This window comes from Kogia breviceps, chromosome 16, assembly GCF_026419965.1.
Source record: "Kogia breviceps isolate mKogBre1 chromosome 16, mKogBre1 haplotype 1, whole genome shotgun sequence".
NCBI classification, from domain to species: Eukaryota; Metazoa; Chordata; class Mammalia; order Artiodactyla; family Physeteridae; genus Kogia; species Kogia breviceps.
This window is the reverse complement of record NC_081325.1, coordinates 25,212,986-25,234,049: the sequence shown is the minus strand read 5'-3', so window position 1 is coordinate 25,234,049 and position 21,064 is coordinate 25,212,986. Positions and strand designations below refer to the sequence as shown.

General features: G+C 38.8%; 1 protein-coding gene across 2 annotated transcripts in view; it reads right to left on the bottom strand.

Annotated features, from left to right (window-relative positions):
- Positions 1-20,215, bottom strand: part of VWA8 (von Willebrand factor A domain containing 8) — a 345,450-nt gene extending 325,235 nt beyond the window's left edge. Inside the window, exons 1-2 of one of the 2 annotated variants that reach the window (XM_059041719.2) lie at positions 19,965-20,215; positions 3,818-3,895 (exon numbers count right to left, since the gene is read on the bottom strand). In XM_059041719.2, coding sequence (XP_058897702.1) covers positions 3,818-3,895; positions 19,965-20,127 — 241 coding nt within the window. In that variant the 5' untranslated portion in view covers positions 20,128-20,215. The remainder of the gene's footprint in view (positions 1-3,817; positions 3,896-19,964) is intronic. The other variant, XM_067016182.1, reaches the window with a different exon arrangement.
- Between the last annotated feature and the right edge of the window lie 849 nt (positions 20,216-21,064).

Here is a 21,064-nt window from a genome sequence, read left to right as displayed (position 1 = left end):
TTATAGCTGACTTTTTATTAGAAACAATAGAAATCAGAAGACAATAAAATGATGTCTTTAAAGTACTAAAAGAAAAAAACTGGCATTCCATATCCAACAACAACAAAAAAAATGCTTTGAAAATGAAAGCAAAATAAACACAATTTAAGACAGACAACAGATGAGAGAATGCATATCTAGCAAACATACTAAAAGAAATGCTAAAAGAAATTCTTCTGGCTAAAGGGAAATGCTTTCAGATGATGTTTGCCTGAATCTGCAGAAAGGAATAAAAAGCAGTAGAAAGCATTAAAATATGGATAAATATTAAAAGCTTCTAAAACTATCTTCATTTTATACCTATATATTTATTTTATTTAAAATTCTATTATTGCTTAGAGCAAAAATAACAACAATAAATATCACTGTTTTAGCAAAAATGAAAATAAATATCATAGTGTTTTAGCATATATGGAATTAAAATATATGTTGACAATAGTACAAAGGGTATGTGATGTAAATGAAAGTATAGTATATATAGCTCAACAAACATCAGGTAGGAAAACTCATAGAGACCACATTCAGACACATCATAGTCAAATTATCAAAAGACAAAGACAAAGAGAAAATATCTTGATAGCAGAAAGAAAGGTGATTCATCATGCAGAGGGGATCCTTAGTAAAATTAATAACTGACTTCTCATCGGAAACTATGGAGACCAGAGGCAGTAAGATGACATATTCAAAGTGCAGAAAAGAAAAAACTGTCAACCAAGAATTCTTCAAACAATAAAGGTGAAATTAAGAAATTTCCAGACAAATAAAAACTGAGAATTCATCTCTAGCAGATCTGCCCTATAAAAAATACTAAAGAATGTCCTTCTTTCAGGCCAAAATAAAAGCACAGTAGATAGTAACTCAAATCCACACAATAGCATTCCAGTAAAGGTAACTGGAATATATGTAAATGTAAAAAATTTATGAAAAAATATATGTAAATATAAAAATATAAACATAGGGCTTCCCTGGTGGCGCAGTGGTTGAGAATCCGCCTGCCGATGCAGGGGACATGGGTTCGTGCCTCAGTCCGGGAAGATCCCACATGCCGCGGAGCAGCTGGGCCCGTGAGCCATGGCCTCTGAGCCTGCGCGTCCGGAGCCTGTGCTCCGCAACGGGAGAGGCCACAACAGTGAGGCCCGCATACCACAAAAAAAAAATAAATAAAATAAAATAAATATAAACATATTTTTGTTTGTAACTGTTTTCTTCTATCTGATTTAAAAGACAATTTCATAAAATGATCATTATAAACTTGTGTCACTAGATTTTTAATATATAAAGCTATAATTTGTATGACAATAATAGTACAAAGAAAGTAGACGGGAACAGAGCTATACTGGAACAAAGTTTTTATATACTATTGAAATTAAGTTAGTATTAATATGAACAAGTTTGTTTTAAGTTAAACTGTTAATTATAACCCCTAGAGTTACCACTAAGAAAATAACTCAACGGACTCCCTGGCGGTCCAGTGGTTAAGACACTGCACTTCCACTGCAGGGAGCATGGGTTCTATTCCTGTTCGGGAAACTAAGATCCTGCACACATATGGCATGGCCAAAAAAAAAAAAAAGCCAACAGCAAAAACCTCAAAAAAATACAGTAAAAGAAAAGTAGGACAGAGTGGAGAGGACAGATCGCAGAACCATTTAGGAGGTAGAGTCAATGGAAATTTGTATTGGATGAAAGTGAGATATTCTCCCTCAAGGAGCTCATTGTCTACTGAAAGAATCTGAGGAGTGAACAAAAAATTATTTTCTATTGTGCCCAATGACTGGAACATAGAACAGGAGAAGTACAGTGACAGATGAGGTTGAGACTAGATCATGAAAGGTAAGGATTGACCTTTGTTCCTAAGGTATTAGAGTGTTTAAGGAATTTTGATAAAAGAATTGACATGATTTTGAGCAGAGAAGTGATTGTGAGTCATTAGAGAAATTCAAATCAAAACAATAATGAGATACCACTTCATACCCATGAAGATGGCTACAATAAAAAGGACAGGGGCTTCCCTGGTGGCGCAGTGGTTGAGAATCTGCCTGCTAATGCAGGGAACACGGGTTCGAGCCCTGGTCTGGGAGGATCCCACATGCCAGGGAGGATCCCACATGCCCCGGAGCAACTAGGCCCGTGAGCCACAACTACTGAGCCTGCGCGTCTGGAGCCTGTGCTCCGCAACAAGAGAGGCCCGCGCACCGCAATGAAGAGTGACCCCCGCTTGCCACAACTAGAGAAAGCCCTCGCACAGAAACGAAGACCCAACACTGCAAAAATAAATAAATAAAAAGGACAGACAATAATAAGTGTTGAAGATATCGAGAAACTGGAACCCTCGTACATTGCTTGTGGGAATGTAAAATGGTACAGCCTCTTTGGAAAACAGTTTGATAATTCCTGGAAATGTTAAACAGAGTTACCATATAACCTAGCAATTCTAATCCTAGGCACATATCCAAGAAAACTGAAAACATATGTCTGTATAAAAACTTGTATATGAACATTTATAGCAGTATTATTCATAATATCCCAAAACTGATGAATGAACAAAAAGTGGTATATCCATACAAGTGAACACTATTTAGCCATGAAAAGGAATGAAGCAACTGATACATGCTACAACATGAATGAACCTTGAAAACATTATAAGTGAAATAAGCCAAACACAAAGGCCACATATTATATGATCCCATTTATATGAAATGTTAAGAATAGGCAAATCCAAAGAAACAGAAAGTATATTAATGATTGCCGAAGGCTAGAGGGGCAGCAGGGGGAAGAGGAGGAGGAGGAAACAGGGAGTGACTGTTAATGAGTGTGAGGTTTCTTTTTGACTTGATGAAAAATGTTCTAAAGTTAGGTAGTGGCATGGGTGCACAACTCTGTGAATATGCTAAAAACCACTGAGTTGTACACTTTAGAAAGGTGAATTTTATGGTATACGAATTGTATTTCAATAGAGCTGTCATAAAAAAAAACACCATGATGAGTTACCATTTCACACCTTGTAGAATGAGTAAAATCTAAAAGACTAGAAATACCAAGGATGGCAAGGTTGGCAAGGATGTGGAACACTGCTGTTGGTCAAAGGGTAAAATAGTACAACTACTTTGGAGAACTTTTTGGCAGTGTTTAGTAAAGTTAAACAGGCATCCACACTATGACACATCAACTCCTTGTTATTTATTTAAGTGAAAACTTATGACTACAAGACTTCTACAGGAATGTTCACAGTACCTTTTTCATAAAAGTCCAAAAAATGGAAACCATCCAACTGTCCATCAACAAAAGAACAAATAAATTATGGTATATTTATACAATGGAATATTACTCAGCAGTTAAAAGCAAGCTGATTGGTACAGGAATATGGATGAACCTCAAAATTATTCTCGGTGGAAAGAAACCAAATACACCCACACAAAAAAACTATACTATATGATTCTATTTATAGAAAGCTGAAGAACGAATTAAATTAGCAAAACTAATCTACCATGGGAGAAAATAGAACAGTGGCTTCCAGAGCAGGAGAGAAAGAGAGCAGGGAAGGGGCACAAGAGAACATTCAGAGGTGAGGAAAACAACCTTGGTGGTTATACACATTTATAAAATTGTCAAAACTAATCAAAATGAATACTTAAGATCTGTGCATTTTATTAAGTATAAATTTTATTTCAGTTGAAACAGAAACAGTAATATGTGGAAAAATAAATATTTTACTGAAATATTCATGGATAAAGTGATACAAAGTGATAAATTCATAAAATAAATGATTAGTTCTTACGGTAGTTCTGTGGCACAAGTTCCGGGCTCTTAGGCGTTTTCAACTTGTAGGATACATCTCCAATATTAACTGTATCACCTAAAAAGAGAATACAGAAACACAACCATTACAAGAGACAAGTAAGAAAACAACACACTATGGCTTTTGCAACAATGATTCTCCTGACCTACAGAGAGGGATGTGTGTACCACAGATCTGTCTGTGTTGGGCATCCATAGAAACACCTGTCTATGTCAGGCACTGTGCTGTACAACTAGTATCCATAGTATAAGTTATATATATAGAGAAGAAGTGTCGGTGAAATTCACTTTTTAAACGCTATTTTAGCAAAAAAGGTGAAATACTACAAAATATATTAACCAGCTTTACTTTCTCATTAATAGCAATACTAATAAAGTCAACAATACAAAAGGATGCATTTTTGTTTAAGATCGCCCAAAGCACCCATAAGGTGTACCTTTAACATGTATTTGCAACCTGTTTACATCTTTATAGGTTCTTATTTTTACTACATACAACTTCAGGTTCTCTAGCAACATAACTCCCAAATTTAACATTTCTAGATACATGAAAAGAGCAACGCTCCAGTGGCATATATGCCAAGAATTCCTACATGAAACAAGCAAAACAGAGCAAAAGCTCTCAGTCACTTCTACATGGTTCTAATTTTTTTAAAGTAACATTAATTTCTGGTTGATCTTCTAAAGTGCAGGAGTGAACCAAACAATCTCTGCTTTGCTCTCTCCAACAGCAAAATAGACATATTGATCCCATCTGCAACTGGAACTTCACTTGGAAAGGGGTCAAAAACACTTTTTACACAGAAAAAGTAGCTGTGTAAAACACATCTTTCAACACTGCCAGATTTGAGCTAGTGAGGTATCCTGGAGAATAAGGCCTTAAATGATGGTACTAACAACAGCCAACACTTGTTGAATGATTACTATCTTCTAAGTCCTTTACACATTCCCCAAATATGTGAGACAGAGACTTTATAAATGAGGAAATTTGTAAATCTACGGAAAAAAAAGTTTTTATAGATGAAGAAATATATCACAGGTATGTGGTAAATTAAGAGATAAGTAGAAACATTGTGTAAAACACAGGTATAATTTCTAATACAGAATGCACATACATTTAGAGTGTAAATCAAAGGAATTTTCCTCTGAATTGGTCTAGACATCAGCTAATACTTACTGAGTACCAGCTATTTGGCAAATACTATTATAGACATATTTATTTATGTTATTTCATTTAATCTTGACTCTAAGTAACCCATGGTTCCTGTGAGCTATTTCACAGACCTACTGTAACAGAAACTCCATCTCAAACTAGGTTAGTATGAAGACATTGGGTTTTTGTTACAGAGGTTCTATGAAATACCTCACAGGAAGCATGGACCCATCATAAAGAGACCTAGGCTCAGAAACTAGCCCACAGTATGTTAGGGAAGGCAACAGGAAGCACAGTCAAAGTCACACCCCGGGATAAACTCACTGAGATATCACCCCAGGCACCATTAGATCCATACTGTGGGACAACACAGTCAGAGGACAACTTTTTCCCCCATTTTATTTTGATATTTCTCAAACCTGTAGGAAAGTTGGAAAAACACTACCTTAAGATGCAAAAGGCATGATTCTTCATCCTTAAAGTCTTCAGATATATCTTCTAATAAAAAGGACACTGCCATAAATACACTGTTCCTGCAGCCTTTGCACAACTCCCTCATGACTCAAAGTCATGGGCAGGAACATTGAACCGGCCAATCCTATGTCATTAGCCACAGCTTGGCTGCCAGGGTACAGGTAGCAGGAAGAGCTAACCACTGTGACTTCTGGAGTGGAGTCAGAGCCCTGCGTCCAATCACAACTAACTCCACAGGGATTCCACCACTCTCTCTCTCTCCTTGCCCTCTCACCTCCTCTCTTTTCCTCCTACCTCATTATGACTCAAGTCTTCTTCACCTTTTCTTCCTCTCCTCCTCAACTTCCGATCACTGGGTGCGGAGGCCCGGTTCTAGCCTCTTTTCTTTTATATCTATAACCTCTCCTTGATGAGCTCATCTAGTCTTATGCCTTTAAGTGCAACTAATATGTTGCTTGCTCCCAAGTTTATATCTCTAATCCAGACCACAGAACTCGAAGCACGGACACCAACAGACTCTGAGGTGCCTAATGGTCAGCTTCAAGTTGACATGTTCAAAACCGAACTTCTCATCTGTGTGTGTTCCACCCACTGTATTCCCCAATTCTACTAATGGCAGCTTAATCCTTCCAGCTTCTCAGACCAGAAATTTTAGAGCCATTGTTAACTTTTCTCTCCCACCCCCCATCAGAAAATTGTAGTGACCCTGTCATTAATATATATGTAGTATTGCCCACTTCTCTCTACATCCTCTACCACCACAATGCTGACCCAAGCCAGGTAGGGGTTTACTACTTAAATTCATTTTCTCATTTAAACAGCATGACCTCTCACTCCCTACAGACCTCCTGTCTCAACGCTTGCACCCTACAGTTAATTCTCAACAGAGCAGCCACAGTGATCATAAGAAAATAGGAATCGAGTAATGCCAGTCCTCTGCTCAACCCCCATCTTTGCATTGGCCTAAAAGGCTATTTCTGATCTGGCACCCCATTTCCCTTCTGAGCTCATCTCCTACTAGTGTCCTCCTCACTTATTCTACTCCAGCCACGTGGGTCTCTTCGCTACTCCTTGAGCATGTCAGACATATACTCATTTCAGGCTTTTGCACTGGATCTTCCTACTAACTGAAATGCTTTTCCTAAATATATCCATTATCAATCAGGGGTCAAGCAAGACACTGATAGTCCGTTCAAAATGAATAACTGAGGAGAGAAAAATAAAGGAACCATTTATGAAGGTATGGGCAGAGTTTGGGAAAACCAATAAGGACGGTGCAGTACCCTGGGACTAGCAATAACAGAAAGCCATTACCACCACTGGGCCTGAAGGGGCCACAGGAGAGCAAGGAGAGTGAGTGAGTGTATTTAGAATAACTCCTGAAAGGAGCTGTGACCCTTTGTGGGGGAAGACATCAAACCTAAGGTGGTGACTGGCAAAGAGGGAGCTGGGGAATAAACATGAAGCAAAAACTGACAGAACTGAAAGGAGGAAGAGAAAAATTCAAAATCATATCTGGATATTTTACTATATCTCTCTCAGTAAGTGATGGAAGAGCAGAAAAAAAAAAGAAGGATATAGAAGTAAAAACAATCAGTTCTTGGCCTTTTGGCTAAGACCAAGTGTAGAAGTAAAGATCTGAAAACCTTATTAACCACTTAACCTAAATGACCTTTACAGAACACTACACCCAACAATGGCAGAATGCATATTCTTTTTAAATGCACATGAAACATTCATCAAACTAGATCTTCGGCTGCACCATAATGCAAGTCTTAATAAATTTCAAAGGACTAAAATCATACAAAGTATGCTTTCTGATCAAAATGGAATTCAACTAGAACTTAGTACCAAAAAGATAACTGGCAAATCTCTAAACATTTGGAAATCAAGAAACAGGCTTCCAAAAAACCCAAAGAAGAAATCACAATGGAAATTGGACTCATTAAGAAACAAGGCAGTGATCAATTAGCCATGTCTGCTGTAGGCAAAGCGGAAAAAGACATTCATAGGGGTTAGACATTTGCCCTCCCTGCCTCAAATGCTTATGTTCTTGGCCATCTGCTGTTACCATGTTACACTTGACTAAGTCATCTAATCCATACCCATAGCCCACATTTGACCTCTGTACAATTCAAGTCTTATATGTCTACTTTGGCTCAGATCTCTCTCCCGAGTTCCATACCTCTCAGTAGCCTGTTGGACACTTTACTTTGATATTCCAGAGACACCTCAAATTTAACATGAGAAACACAGAACTCTACATTCTGTGTGTGTTGTCCAACCAACTCCAACCAGCTCTACCTCTTGTATTCTTATCTCAGGAACTGATGCTTTATTCCCTTGACCTAGAAGACCTTCCACATCTCTCACACTTTTCCTTCACACAAGTACTCCTCGGATATCTTCATCTCCCCACTGAATCCACCCTAACTTTTCCTTTTGCACCATCTCCACCTCACTCAAGAATTGATCACTCCATTCCTGTCCTTCTGCATAGTATCTGGCTCATCCTTCTGTAATAGCATTTCTCACACTGTACAATTATTGATTATGGCTCCTTTACATTAAGAGTCTTTAAATCAGGGTACACAAGGACTTTCCAAGGGGACAGAGCATGGCAGCCTGAAGGGGATCAGTTTTCAGATCTTCATTTCCATGTGTTCTTCCCTAACATTGACCTGACTGAGAATGGCCCTACAGGCTCTCCATCCCCACGGGTCTTTCCAGGAGCCCTTCTCTCACTTAGTTTACTATAGTGAACGGTGCGTTACTCCAGGGGACCAAACAAAGGGGCATATTGAATTATGGTTGAGGAGAAGTCTGCTTTCAAAAGTATTCAAATCAACATACACCTGCCTAGGAATGCTCTTTCCATCTCATATAGTTCTACTAAAAGTGAAGAGTAGCTTTGGAACTGACCAGAGTAGTTTGGCCTGGGTTGGCGTGTGTCAGATACAGTATATTGCAGAGTGAGGAAGTGTGAGTATTGTCAAATAATCCAAGATGGGAGAGCTCAGAGAACAAAGTAAAAAAAGCTTCGAAAACTGGCTTTTCACGACCTTAAAGGTAAGCTATTTTTTCAGCTTTTCTCATTTCTTATCTTGAGAAAATGCTATTCACAGAAAAAAAAAAAAAAGGCACCTCTGAACATCTGAAGCAGTACACATTATTAATACTGATTCATTTTAATGTAACTGAAATAGGTTTCAGCACTACCAAATTTTTCACAATACACTGGATAAAAAGAACAGAGAAAACTTTTAAATGTTTCAGATCAGACGTATATCTTTCAGAAAGGTAGATAGGGCTTCCCTGGTGGCGCAGTGGTTGAGAGTCCGCCTGCCGATGCAGGGGACACGGGCTCGTGCCCCGGTCCGAGAAGATCCCACATGCCGCGGAGCGGCTGGGCCCGTGAGCCATGGGCGCTGAGCCTGCGCGTCCGGAGCCTGTGCTCCGCAACGGGAGAGGCCACAACGGTGAGAGGCCCACGTACCGCAGGAAAAAAAAAAAAAAAAAAGGTAGATAAAAAATTATTCTCAAACAAACATCATCATGAAATATTCATTATATATATATATAATATAGTCATTCCTCATCTTATAAAATGTTATTTTCTAACTCTTATAATGAAAAGGTTATAAACTAGCTTCTGAACCAAATAGTGCTCTGTTCCACTAAATACAATGTCAAAGATTGATCATGAGGTCTAAAGAAATGGATGAATTTATTACTGATTGTTAAACATGATTTCTATTTAATTGTTCTCTAAGGCCCATAAACAAAGTTCATTACACATTCAATAAAGTAATATCATGACTTCTGCCACAGTCCTCTTTACATAAATAAATTCTTTTATAACTATATTATATTACTTTACTATACATTAAAGAGCAAAACTATATTATCATATATTATGAAATAAATAATTTAAATATGTAACCACGAGATTCCTTTATTCTTGGCTTTACTGCCTTTAGTAATCTAGCCTTCAAAATGTGTCCCATAATTTTTCAGTGGTTTTTATAACATTTCTTAAAATATGCACTAACACATTCATTTGAATTGAAAAGGAAAGGGCTTCCCTGGTGGCGCAGTGGTTGAGAGTCCACCTGCGGATGCAGCGGACACGGGTTCGTGCCCCGGTCCGGGGGGATCCCACACGCCGCGGAGCGGCTGGGCCCGTGAGCCATGGCCGCTGAGCCTGCGCGTCCGGAGCCTGTGCTCCGCAACGGGAGAGGCCACAACAGTGAGGGGCCCACTTACCGCCAAAAGAAACAAAAAAAAAAAGAAAGGGGAAAAATAGCCATTTGATAAATTTTGGTGAAGCCTTTTTAGTGAACTTCCCAGATATTGAGGCGGAATGATTCTATTGGCTGGGTCAGTGACTTTACTTGCAAGTCAAGTGGTTTCCAATTCTTTGCCATGAACAAAATGAAAAGGCTATAATCAAGTTGCCAGTTTATAGATCATTAAAAATATCATTTTTAATAATAAATCAACATATTTTTGACTTAGAAAGTCTGCAAAAAATTGAGTGATACTGCTATATCAAAATTCTTTATACTCCAGCAATAAATTAGGGAATATTAATTACAGTAATTTATAGTCAACTGGGAAAAAGTGCTACTCATGTTATTAATAGGTATGTTTCCACAAAATTTTAGTTAAGACAATTTGAAACATATTGATGTTCTTTTGAACAATTGTGCTCTAATAATTATGATAGAAACATTTTAACATTTAGACATTTTTCATTGCAGAAAAATATGATAAAGATAAAACTTTCAAAAATAAGAATATATTAAGATAAAATTATGAGAAGTGTAATTGCAATACAAATCAAGGAAATAAAGAAATAACATACATTTTCTGACAGTTAAAGATGAGCTTTTTATCTATTTTCAGAAAGAGATGGTAGCTAACAAATTACTAGGATATTCTGATTCCATTTGTGAACCAAAATACTGCCTGCCATGTCAGTAAACAAAGGACATTGCAGCCATCAAGCCATCACGTTACAGCCACCCCAAAGGTGAGCCCTGAGTGAGCTCAGGATAAAACCAAAATGCCATCCCGGACAGTGCACCCTGAGGAGACTTAGGATAAGAAAGCACAGGATACTGGCCCTAAATATCTGAGGTGCATTTCAAAGGAATGATTTCAATGAGCCCAGACTTTGTATCTTCTCATACATAGAAAAGCGCTAAATTCCTTAACTTGAGATATCTGATTTTCTTTAATTAACAGTAATCTTTTGATGTTCCAACTACCTGGTCTTTAATGAAAAAACTCCTATATATCCTGGTTCCCCCCTTGTCTCTTGGATGAAGCAGTCCCAGGTTATCTGAGATCCTGTGTTCCAGGCTTGAAGTCTTCAAACTGTCCACCAAATTAAACATAACTCAACTTCTGGGTTGTACATTTTTTTTAGTCGACAGTTTGGGCAACCAATTACGAAGGGACCCAGAGCATACTTCTCTCCTTTGCCTAAACTCTACAAGGATCCAGAACCTTGATACCAGAAGAGGCCTCTTGTGCCCATCCGCCTCCTCAGAGTCCAGACAAATCTGGGTCTCTCCTGGTTCTAGGATCTCCTGTTAATGGCTGATGATCCTGAGTTGCATTTGGCGGTTTCTAACAGGTACCTGGCTTCCCAACTGAAAGACATTAGGGAGTGACCCCCCTAATCTAAAGGTATTAGTGCAACAGGGAAGAGCCAAATCTGACTATATGTTGAATCTGTTTTACTTTAACCTTTGCTTTCCGCTGCTTTTGTTCACTAAAAGGATGCTGTCTATAAGCAATGGACTGCCTCATGGAACCCTGCCCCTCTGCCGAAATGTTAAACCAAAGTGCCTTTGTACATCCTGACCCTGTCCACCTGCGGATGGCTGCAAGAAAGAAGAAATTAACACGTCCCCTCCCCAAGGCTGGTCATTCCAGGGGACAGCTGCAAATCTTATGGCCTTTTACATTATTTCCTCATCTCCTCCCCCTCTCTGTTCTATAAAAGAAACTGGCATCCAAACCCCGATAAGATGGTTTTTCGGAGACATTAGTCCGCCATCTTCTTGGTCTGCCGGCTTTCTGAATAAAGTCGTTATTCCTTGCCTCAACACCTGTCTCCGATTTATTGGCCTGTCATGCAGCGAGCAGAGTGAGCTTGGACTCGGTAACATTAGGGGAGCCTGGTTGAAAAACACTGGGAGACCCCCCTAATTGGAAGACATTAGGGGAACCTGGGATTTGCTCAGTAAAGGAAACCAAGAAGTCTGAGCTGAGAGGTTGGAGAGGAGGCTGACCTGACATCTTTAAAGGGGCATCAGAAAGCCAACCTCCAACTAATACGCCAGCCAGATCACACTTGAAGGTACCTAAATTATACTAAAAGAGATCTCAACCTTAAATGGACAAGTTGGGCTAATTTGTGTGTGTGTGTGTGTGTGTGTGTGTGTGTGTGTGTGTGTGTGTGTATGCAGTTAAGTTAAAAAGCCAGTTTGACAAAATATCTTCTCAGAATTCTGACCTTAAACAAAAGCCTTGTAGAGGGAACTGGCATTTCTCTTCCTGTGTCTTTGAGATGTCCATCAAATTTAAACATGTAATTAAAGCTAACTGAAATAATAACATAAACATTTCAGTATACAGTAGGAAAGTAGAATGTGTGTTTTTCTATAAAGAAGATATTAGAAATGGAATTGCATTTTATTAAGGGAAAAGAAAGTAAGTTTATCTTAGAGCTGGTTCTTTCTGGATGGAAAAAAATAAGGGACAAACTAATATGGATACAGAAAGTGATGGAAGGTTTGTGGATGGTCAGGATTGGCTAGGTTTAAAGTTAATTAAGTAAGTGAATTTTGTTGTTAAAAGTAAGCTGGTGCAAGACTAGATTTAATTTTCTCTCTCCAAATTCTTGATGGTTTATTGCAACCAGTTACACTAATTGTTTTAATTTGTTCTTTGTTTCTAAACTGTTTATGCTTTGTGTCTCCCTGCTGCAGTATGACTGCCAATGTTACTAGCTGTATTACTTACATCCTGTCTATTTTATAAGATTCTTGTCTCTTACATTACCCAATGTGTAACCAGGACTCCAACAAAATTGATAATGGCTAAACATCTTGAGGAATTAGATCACATTTATAACTCTACATAGAATAATTGTAATAGTGTAATTCTAGGTATGGGAAGAAGCAACAAGAGAAAATATCTCCTGGAGCATAACAGACTAGTAAGACAGAGGATCCAGAGAATTTTAAATTATCAACAGGGCCTAATCCAGAAAGTAGCACCTGGAGTTGCATATCAACAAGAATCTTTGCCTGACCTAGGAATGAGCATTCCTAGCAACATGGGACAAAAATTGGTCATGAAATGTCTTCCAAATATTGGTCAAAGTTGGGCCAGAGAGACTGTGAACTAAAATACTGGCTGCCATATCAGTAAACAAAGGATGTTGCAGCCATCAAGCCACCACATTACAGACGCTCCTAAGGTGAGCCCTGAGGGAGCTCAGGATGGAAACAAAATGCCACCCCGGACAGTGCACCCTGAGGAGACTTGGGATTAGAAAGCACAGGATACTGGCCCCAAATACCTGAGGGGCATATCAAAGGAATGAACCCAGACTTTGCACCTTCCCATACATAGAAAAGCGCTAAATTCCTTAACTTGAGATAAATCTGGTTTTCTTTAATTAACAGTAATCTTTTGATGTTCCAACTACCTGGTCTTTACTGCAAAATCTCCCATATATCCTGGCTCCCACCCCCCCACTCCCTTGCTTCTTTGGAGCAGTCTCTCAGAGTTATGAGATGATGTGTCCTGGGCTTGAAGTCCTCAGAAAGTTCACCAAATAAAACATAACTCTCAACTTATAGGTTGTGCATTTTTTTCAGATGACACATGTAAAAGATACATTTTAAAGAGTATTGTAACAATTTTTGTGTCAAATGTCAATATTTACAACACAATAGAAACAACATGCTCTTCAATTATTCATACTTATCAGGGAAATTTCTAGATATCAACCTACAAATATATAAAGGGATATATATTTGCAAAACCCTTTTAGGAGATAAGTGAGAAAAACATTTGAAGACCACCAGTCTATAAGACTATAGCATTTTGTTGGCCAAGTCTATGTTTTAATCACCTTTGTATTCCCAGTGCCAAAAATAATACCTCAAACCAAGCAGGTATTCAATAAGTGAATATGTGAATGAATGATTACAGTTTCTAATTAGATATTGTTTCCTTAATTAAGTATTGTTTTAAGTCCTGGTTCACTTAATTTGATACTGTTTTCTTAATTAAGTATTGTTTCAACCCCTTGTTTTCTGTATTCTTTGAGAATAGCCCATCTTCCAACATGCTCAGAAATCAAGTCATTTTAAAAAAAATAAAACTGAACCAAAAATGTAGAAAAAAAAGAAAAGAAATCAAGTCATTTATTTGTAAAGGATTCATATAAGTGAGGTAGTGTAAGTATTAATCTAAAGGAGAATGACGATACTTATACAACAGGTAATACAATTTAGGCAAAAGAAACTAACATATGCCTCTCTTCAAATAAACCAAATAAATACTTTGGTCAAGTGCAATCATTTTTTTAAAAGATTTTAGTAATAAGATACTCATAATGGAAATTGTTAGAATAACTAAGAATGATTTAACAAAAAGTACAAATTGTTATAGAAAAAGCTGCTTAACATTTAATTACATTTATTATTACAAATAACGCAAAAAGGCAAGCCCACGTAACTCATAACGGATTAACCTTAATCCGTGTACAATACACAAACTGTCACATAACTACTACTACCAATAAATTAAGTTATGTATTTTATTCAAGCATGGAAAATATGGACTTGAAAATTAAAAACCCTGAAAAGAATCAAAGAGTTTCCAAATGAAATCAAATTTAAGGCCATTTTTAAAGTAACAAGGTTTGATTTTTATCTTGTAATTATCTTGTAATTTTATCTTGTAATTTTTATCTTGTAATCTTGTAATTATCTTAATTTAAAGGGATTTCCCAAAAGTTTACAGGAAAATAATTTCTATATTCAAGATAATAATTAATATATCTTTTACATAACACTTTTACAAACCTGTTCGGACATTACTCACTTGATTTTTAGTGGATAGCTGTTTTGTATTACATGCCCAATATTCTTTCCCCTTTTGACAACAGAATCCTTCTCTCCAGTGAGGAACCCACCCAATTTGGTTTGGGTAGTTTATACCACTCCTCCCAACCTTTACCCCTGCATCCAGAAATGAGTACCCTGCACAAGCCTTGCCAGAACATTCCACTCTCTGACCACAGTGGTTGTTTTAGAGATGGGCCTGTGATCCAAGCTTGGCCAATAAGATTTCTCGCCAGGATTTTTCAGAGCTCACAGGAAAAGATGTTCTCTCTTCTTCTTACATTGTGAACTGTAAGGAGAGTCAAAGTCTGGGGCTGTCAGTAAGGCTGTCACTGCTACCAGCTAAAGAAAGCCTGCCAGACATTGAAACCAATACTGCAAAAAGTAGATCCAATAAAGGAAGAGTGGAGACTGGGGGAACCATGGGGAAAGACAGAGAGAGCCCAAGCCCTACAGATGTTCTAATATCCGGCATCTAGTCCAGCCTGAAGCCATTGGACCTCCCACCTATGTGAACCAATCATATGCTCTTCTGTGCACATTTCTGTCACTTAAAACCTAATGACTGCTGACTAACACAACAATTTTTGTAAGGTAAAGGCAGGCAAAGCAAGTGTAGCTATCCCTATTTCACAAAGAAGATACTCAGAGAGGAATATATAACATTTTGATCCTGAGGATATTCTGAAAACAAACATTTTAATCAGAATAATACTAGCATTCATAAATTTTCATCAAGTAAGTTAACTTTTGAGAAAAATTAAGCCAAAAGAACTCCTTGATCAATTTTTATAGAGCACATTTTAATTTTATTTAAGGAATTATTTTATAGTGAGGATTTATCAATCACATTTTTTGTCCATATAGAATTTCACCAATTATATCTTCTGCAACTCTGTTTTCCTTTGTGGCCATCAGCATGGACTGAACACCAAAAAGATTTTGCTCTTTCTTCAGTTTTTAATCAATAAAAAATCTTTTAGAATATAGCTTTGTCAGAGTTTTATTTTGTATTGATAGTTTCTAATAAGACTTTAAGTTTTTTATAAGATTCATAATTTTTATTTAGTTCCTGGCTAACCAAGGAGAAATATGGGTATTTCCCTCAGATATTTCAAAGCTGTTCTATTGTCAAAATCTTTACCAACCTCAAAAATGCTTTTCTTAGTTACGTATTTCAGGCACATCTGTGGTAGTCCTTCTCCTAAAATGGGAGATGCTTAATATTTAATGCCTTCTGAACTGCAAACTACAAATTAAGTTGATGAATATACACTCCTTAGGACATTCGACTCTGAAGTGGACTCACAATTCAATGACTTGTAGCTTTGAACTAAACCAACCAAAGAAGTTGGTTTAGTTGAGGGTTTCTCAACAGCCTGCACAACTGACATTTTGGGCCAAATGATTCTTTATTGTTAGGGGCTGGCCTGTGCATTGTAGAATGTTTAGCAGATTCACTGGCCTCCACCCACTAGATACCAGTAGCACCCCCTTCTTCCTGGTTAGGACAACTAAAAAATGCCTTCAGACATTGCCAAATGTCCCCTGGGGAACGGGAATTACCCCTGGTTAAGAACCCGTAAGTGTCACCATTGTTTTTTTTTTAATACAAAACTTAGACCCAAGAGAAAACCAAATATATCAGCAATTTCCAGGCTAGTCTTCATGTTCCCAATAAGTTGTTTGTCCAGAAATTTATTAGGTTACAACTGTTCTGGGATTTTACTGCTAAATTCTTTAGTACACAAAAGCCACAATGTCCTCAGGGTCAAAATAGCCTACTGCAGGTTCAAAGTAGTTAATAATTTCCCCAAAGTTCAATACCTAGTAAATACAGAGCTAAGACCTGCACACACACACAGAGTACAGTTTTTCCCTTTACACCATATTTCTGAATTGAAGCAGGAGTTCTATGTTTCCCTTCCCCAAAGTCATTAGTTCTATTGTAACCCAAGGATATAATCTTAAAGTTACAAAAATACATATGGATGGATGTTTATTGCACTGTTTATATATTTAAAAATAGAAAACCTGAATGTCTAAGCACGGGAAACTGGTAAAATAAATTATATGGATAAATGTGTGAACTTAATGCCTATTTAAAATGACCATATATAGCAATATTTACCACTATGTTAGTACGTTAACAATAATGGCTAAGTGAGAATAAACTGTAAAACATACATGATTCCATTTTTTAAAAAGAAATATGTATTTATATAAATGCACATTATATATATTTTTTACAAAAACTGATAGTAACACACACAAAAAAATGATAATCATGAATTTGCATGGAAAGATTATATTTTAGGGGATTTGTCTGTATTTTTCACTACAATGAACATAGATTTCTTGTACAAAAAGTATCAATATTTTTAAATATTTCTATAAACAAACTTATACACAAAAGTCAGAAAGATAAAATAGTGAACCCCTTTAATAATAATGGTGTAAAAGGATGGCACTCAGTGTGTCACAGTGGATTTATAGAGTTATGTTTCCAGATTTATCATTTGATCTTAATCTATGGTATATCTGAGCCTGTTTGACATCAGAATCCTACTGAACTAATTTGGCTCCTTCTGTGAAAGCACCACAATAATCGTTATGAAAACTCTTTGCAGGGAATTCCCTGGAGGTCCAGTAGTTAGGACTCTGCACTCTCACCTGGGTTCAATCCTGGGTTCAATCCCTGGTCAGGGACTTAAGATCCCACAAGCCGCGAAGCTGTCCAAAAAACAAAAAACAAACAAAAAAACCCCAACTCTTTGCAGTAGCTAACCTCCTTGTTAACCGCTTTGTTCCTAAAACCAAGAGACAATACAACCAATTGAAGTGTAAAGAGATATAAAGAATTTGCAAATTATGGATGTTTAGACTATCTAATAGCAAAAGATAAAAAGCAGTGGGTTTGGGGAATTTTTTTTTTTTTTAAACAAAATGACCCTCTCTTCCCTCTGCTTCTGAGGCTTTATAAAGCTCCTATCTTGAAAGCCAACAAGGCAATTCCAGGCTCTCCTGCTCCCTCTCTGTATGAACTGGAAGATAATAAGCCACTGAATACTTCTTAGGTACAAAGAGTTGTCATGCACAAAAAGGAATATAAAGATAAATAAGACATACATACAGCCCAGGAGAGATAAGAATAGTATATAATTTGTATCTGTGTTGTTTTTTTCCAAACTACTAGGAAGCAAGGTCAATTACTTTCAGAGAGGTGAGTTACTAGTCACATGTCTTGAGTGCAGCTGAGAGCATCTTTCCAATCTAAACTGTAATTCGTTACAGCATAATGCTATTTGTGGTTTACATCTGTCTGTGTGTGACATCTGGTTCAAAATGGGACACTTCAACCTTGATGGCCAATGTTATGTCCCAGGGAAGCCCAGAACTTGCCTCCTGTTTACCTGGCTCACAGCTGTTCTTACTTGAGTCCAGATCTCTGGTGAATTTTCAGGTACATTTATCCACAGCCCTCATACCTTCAACCCTGAGAATCTTTGCAAGGCAGGTAGGGTTAACATAATTTACTACATGTGGTGTCATGCTAAGTGACTGAGCCCAATAAGTTAATATGTTGTTTGTAATGTGTACATGACTCTCACATTTGAAGCAAAGCCTGTACTTTGATTTGCTGGACATACCACAAATTTTGAAGCCGTGTCTAATGTTTTTATAATCAACATGTATTATTCATGTATAAAGAACATTTTTCTTTTTAAAGTTCCCATGAATTAACCCTGCTCCATCAGCCTACCTAGCCAGTTCTCACAGTTCAAACCTAAAAGGAACTGGTTTCATTTCTTCTAAAGCCAAGGAAACAATAAATCTCACACAGCTGAAAATAACATACACTAAGAATAATAAAGAAGCTAATTTTTATTGAACATTAATATGTGCCAGGGATTGTATAAACTAAATCCTCACAACAACCCTATCAAATATACTTTCCTTATCCTCATTTTACAGTTAAGGAAACTGGGACACAAAATTAAGTAACCTACCCTCAAATCCCCATACCTATACGGTGCAGAAATGGCCTCCAACTCAGACTCTTCACTCCAAAGCACGAGTTATAGATTATGCTACACTTCTACCATTGACCTCTGCCTTCTAGGACAAAGGAGAAACTAACAAATAAAAAACTCAAAGACTAAAAAACAAACGAACAAACAAACACCCTAGAAGCATAATAATTGATAAAGGGTCAAAATCTCAAATCACAACCCTATACAGGAAAAAGAAAAAAAATTGTTTAATGAATGAATGATGAAATGGATGGGACTTAAACTCCCTCACTTCTGACAAGGAAAATTATTGGGATGGGAGAAACTCCCTCACTTCTGACAAGGAAAATTATTGGGATGGGAGGCGCAAGAAGAACCATGAAACTAGCAATCTCAGGTGAATACCTCCATTATTCTAAGCAATGACTGACAAAATCTTGCCTAGAATCACTTAGCCATTCACGTGGAGCAACAACATACATCCCTTCCCTTAACCAACACAAATGCTCTAACTCCAGCGCGCTCACACACACACACACACACACACACACACACACACACACACACACACAGATCCCTAAAACTATCTCAGATAGAGCCAAGAAATACTGCGCTTAGAAATCAGAGCTGGGAATTCCCTGGTAGTCCAATGGTTAGGACTCTGCGCGTTCACAGCCTAGGGTTAGCTGTGTTATCTTCTGGAAGTCACTTTTCCTTTCTGGGTCTCAATTACCTCAGTTATAGAGTCAGGGGTTTTAACTAAATTAAATTGTGGTTTTCAGTTCTAACAAACTGTGAACCTGTGAGAATGAAAACTCCAAGTAAAACTTGGAAAGACTCGTGGATACATCTAAAACCTAATGAGGGGTTCTTTGGCGAGAACCTACACTTCTAAGCCGCCACTAACTCTGGCTGGAACATGGCACAGACTGACTTCCAGTCCCTTGGGACTCAGAGAGCAAGGTCAAGTCCAGCTTTCAACACCCTCTGAGGGCTGCTGCATTAAGCCCTGCGTGTGCTGTAATCTAAGTCAGAATCCCGGGGGTGGGGGGCGGGTGTGTGTGAAAGAAGCAGTGCGGGAAGGAGAAAGCACTATTCCAGGTCATCAGAAACCTAAGTCCAGTTCCCACGGGTTACATAAAGAGGCTCAGAGAGTACAAGCGCCTGGCCCCGCGTTACACAGCAGTTAGCGGCGAAGTGGAGACTAGAACCTCGATCTCCTGGCTCCCGGCGCAGCGCTCCTGCCCAGCTGAAGCAACAGGGAGTAAGGGGGGGCGGAGGTGCGCAGGGGCCCCGCGTGGAGCGCTGGGCGGAGAGGCGCCCCGAGGTTACCTGTGTCGGCCCCCGCCCCGGCGTGCAGCAGCTTGACCTCCGAGCGCCGCGCGTCACCGCCCGGCTGGCGCCGCACCACCTGCCGCAGCAGCAGCCTCACGCGCCGCGCAGCCGGGCCTCCGCGGCCGCCCGGGGCCCCGAGTAGCAGGAGCCGGGATTGCATGGGGCCGGGGGCGTCGCCGGGCACGGGGCGGGGAGTCCGGTGCGAGCCGCGTCCCGGACGGGCGGTGTGTGACGGCGCGAAGAGGGGGACAGGAAGCGGCACCGAGCCGAGTCCGCCGGAAACTCCTTCCCCCAGCGCGGCCGGCTCAGCCGTCTCGGGCCGCCCTGGCCCAGCGGGGCGAAGGGAATCGGCTCCCGCCGCGGGGCAGACAGGGCGGAGCACCTGCATACCTGTGGCTCCGGGGCGCGCCTCGCCCTCCTCGCCCTCACCTGCGATGGTCCCCGTGGTTTCCCCAGGCAGACCTCTAGTCGTTCCCCTGTGCTCGGGAGTTGAGGAAATGCTTAAGGGTTTAAGGAGCATTTGACTCTCTTGGTTAATGGCCCTGTCTTATTATATTGCGCTTTCCCTGTACACTGCTTCAAACCCTTTTCAGAAATTGAGTACGTTTTCTGAAGATTGTGGGAACTTTCACCTATCTGGATTCCTTGTACCCATACCTGTGTTTCCAATCAGTACCTGAAAGCCTTACCCTTTTATTTTTTCTACATGTTTTACTACCACATCTTAATAAATTCTAAACGGGAGTGATACATAGAAGCTGCCAAAAAGTCAGAAAGGACCCAAATCAAGCACTTTTTCAGTCGTTCTGCAATGCAAGAGTCATATAATTTATGTCTTTAGTAAGAGAGAAAAGTAGGACCCTGGCTAAGGCTGCCTTCCTGTCATCCATGCCAAAAGGGGAAGTGGTCCTACCACAAAGCAGACTAAGCCTAATACAATTATACAGCATCTCCAAAATATTAAGAGTACATTGACCAAGGAAAAATGTTTCAATCAAGTTATACAAAACAAACATCAAACAAAAAGAATGCAAAAGGTTTCACGTTCAGCTAAAGGCCTTGCTAATTCTAGAGCTGTTACTATATTTAAATCTACT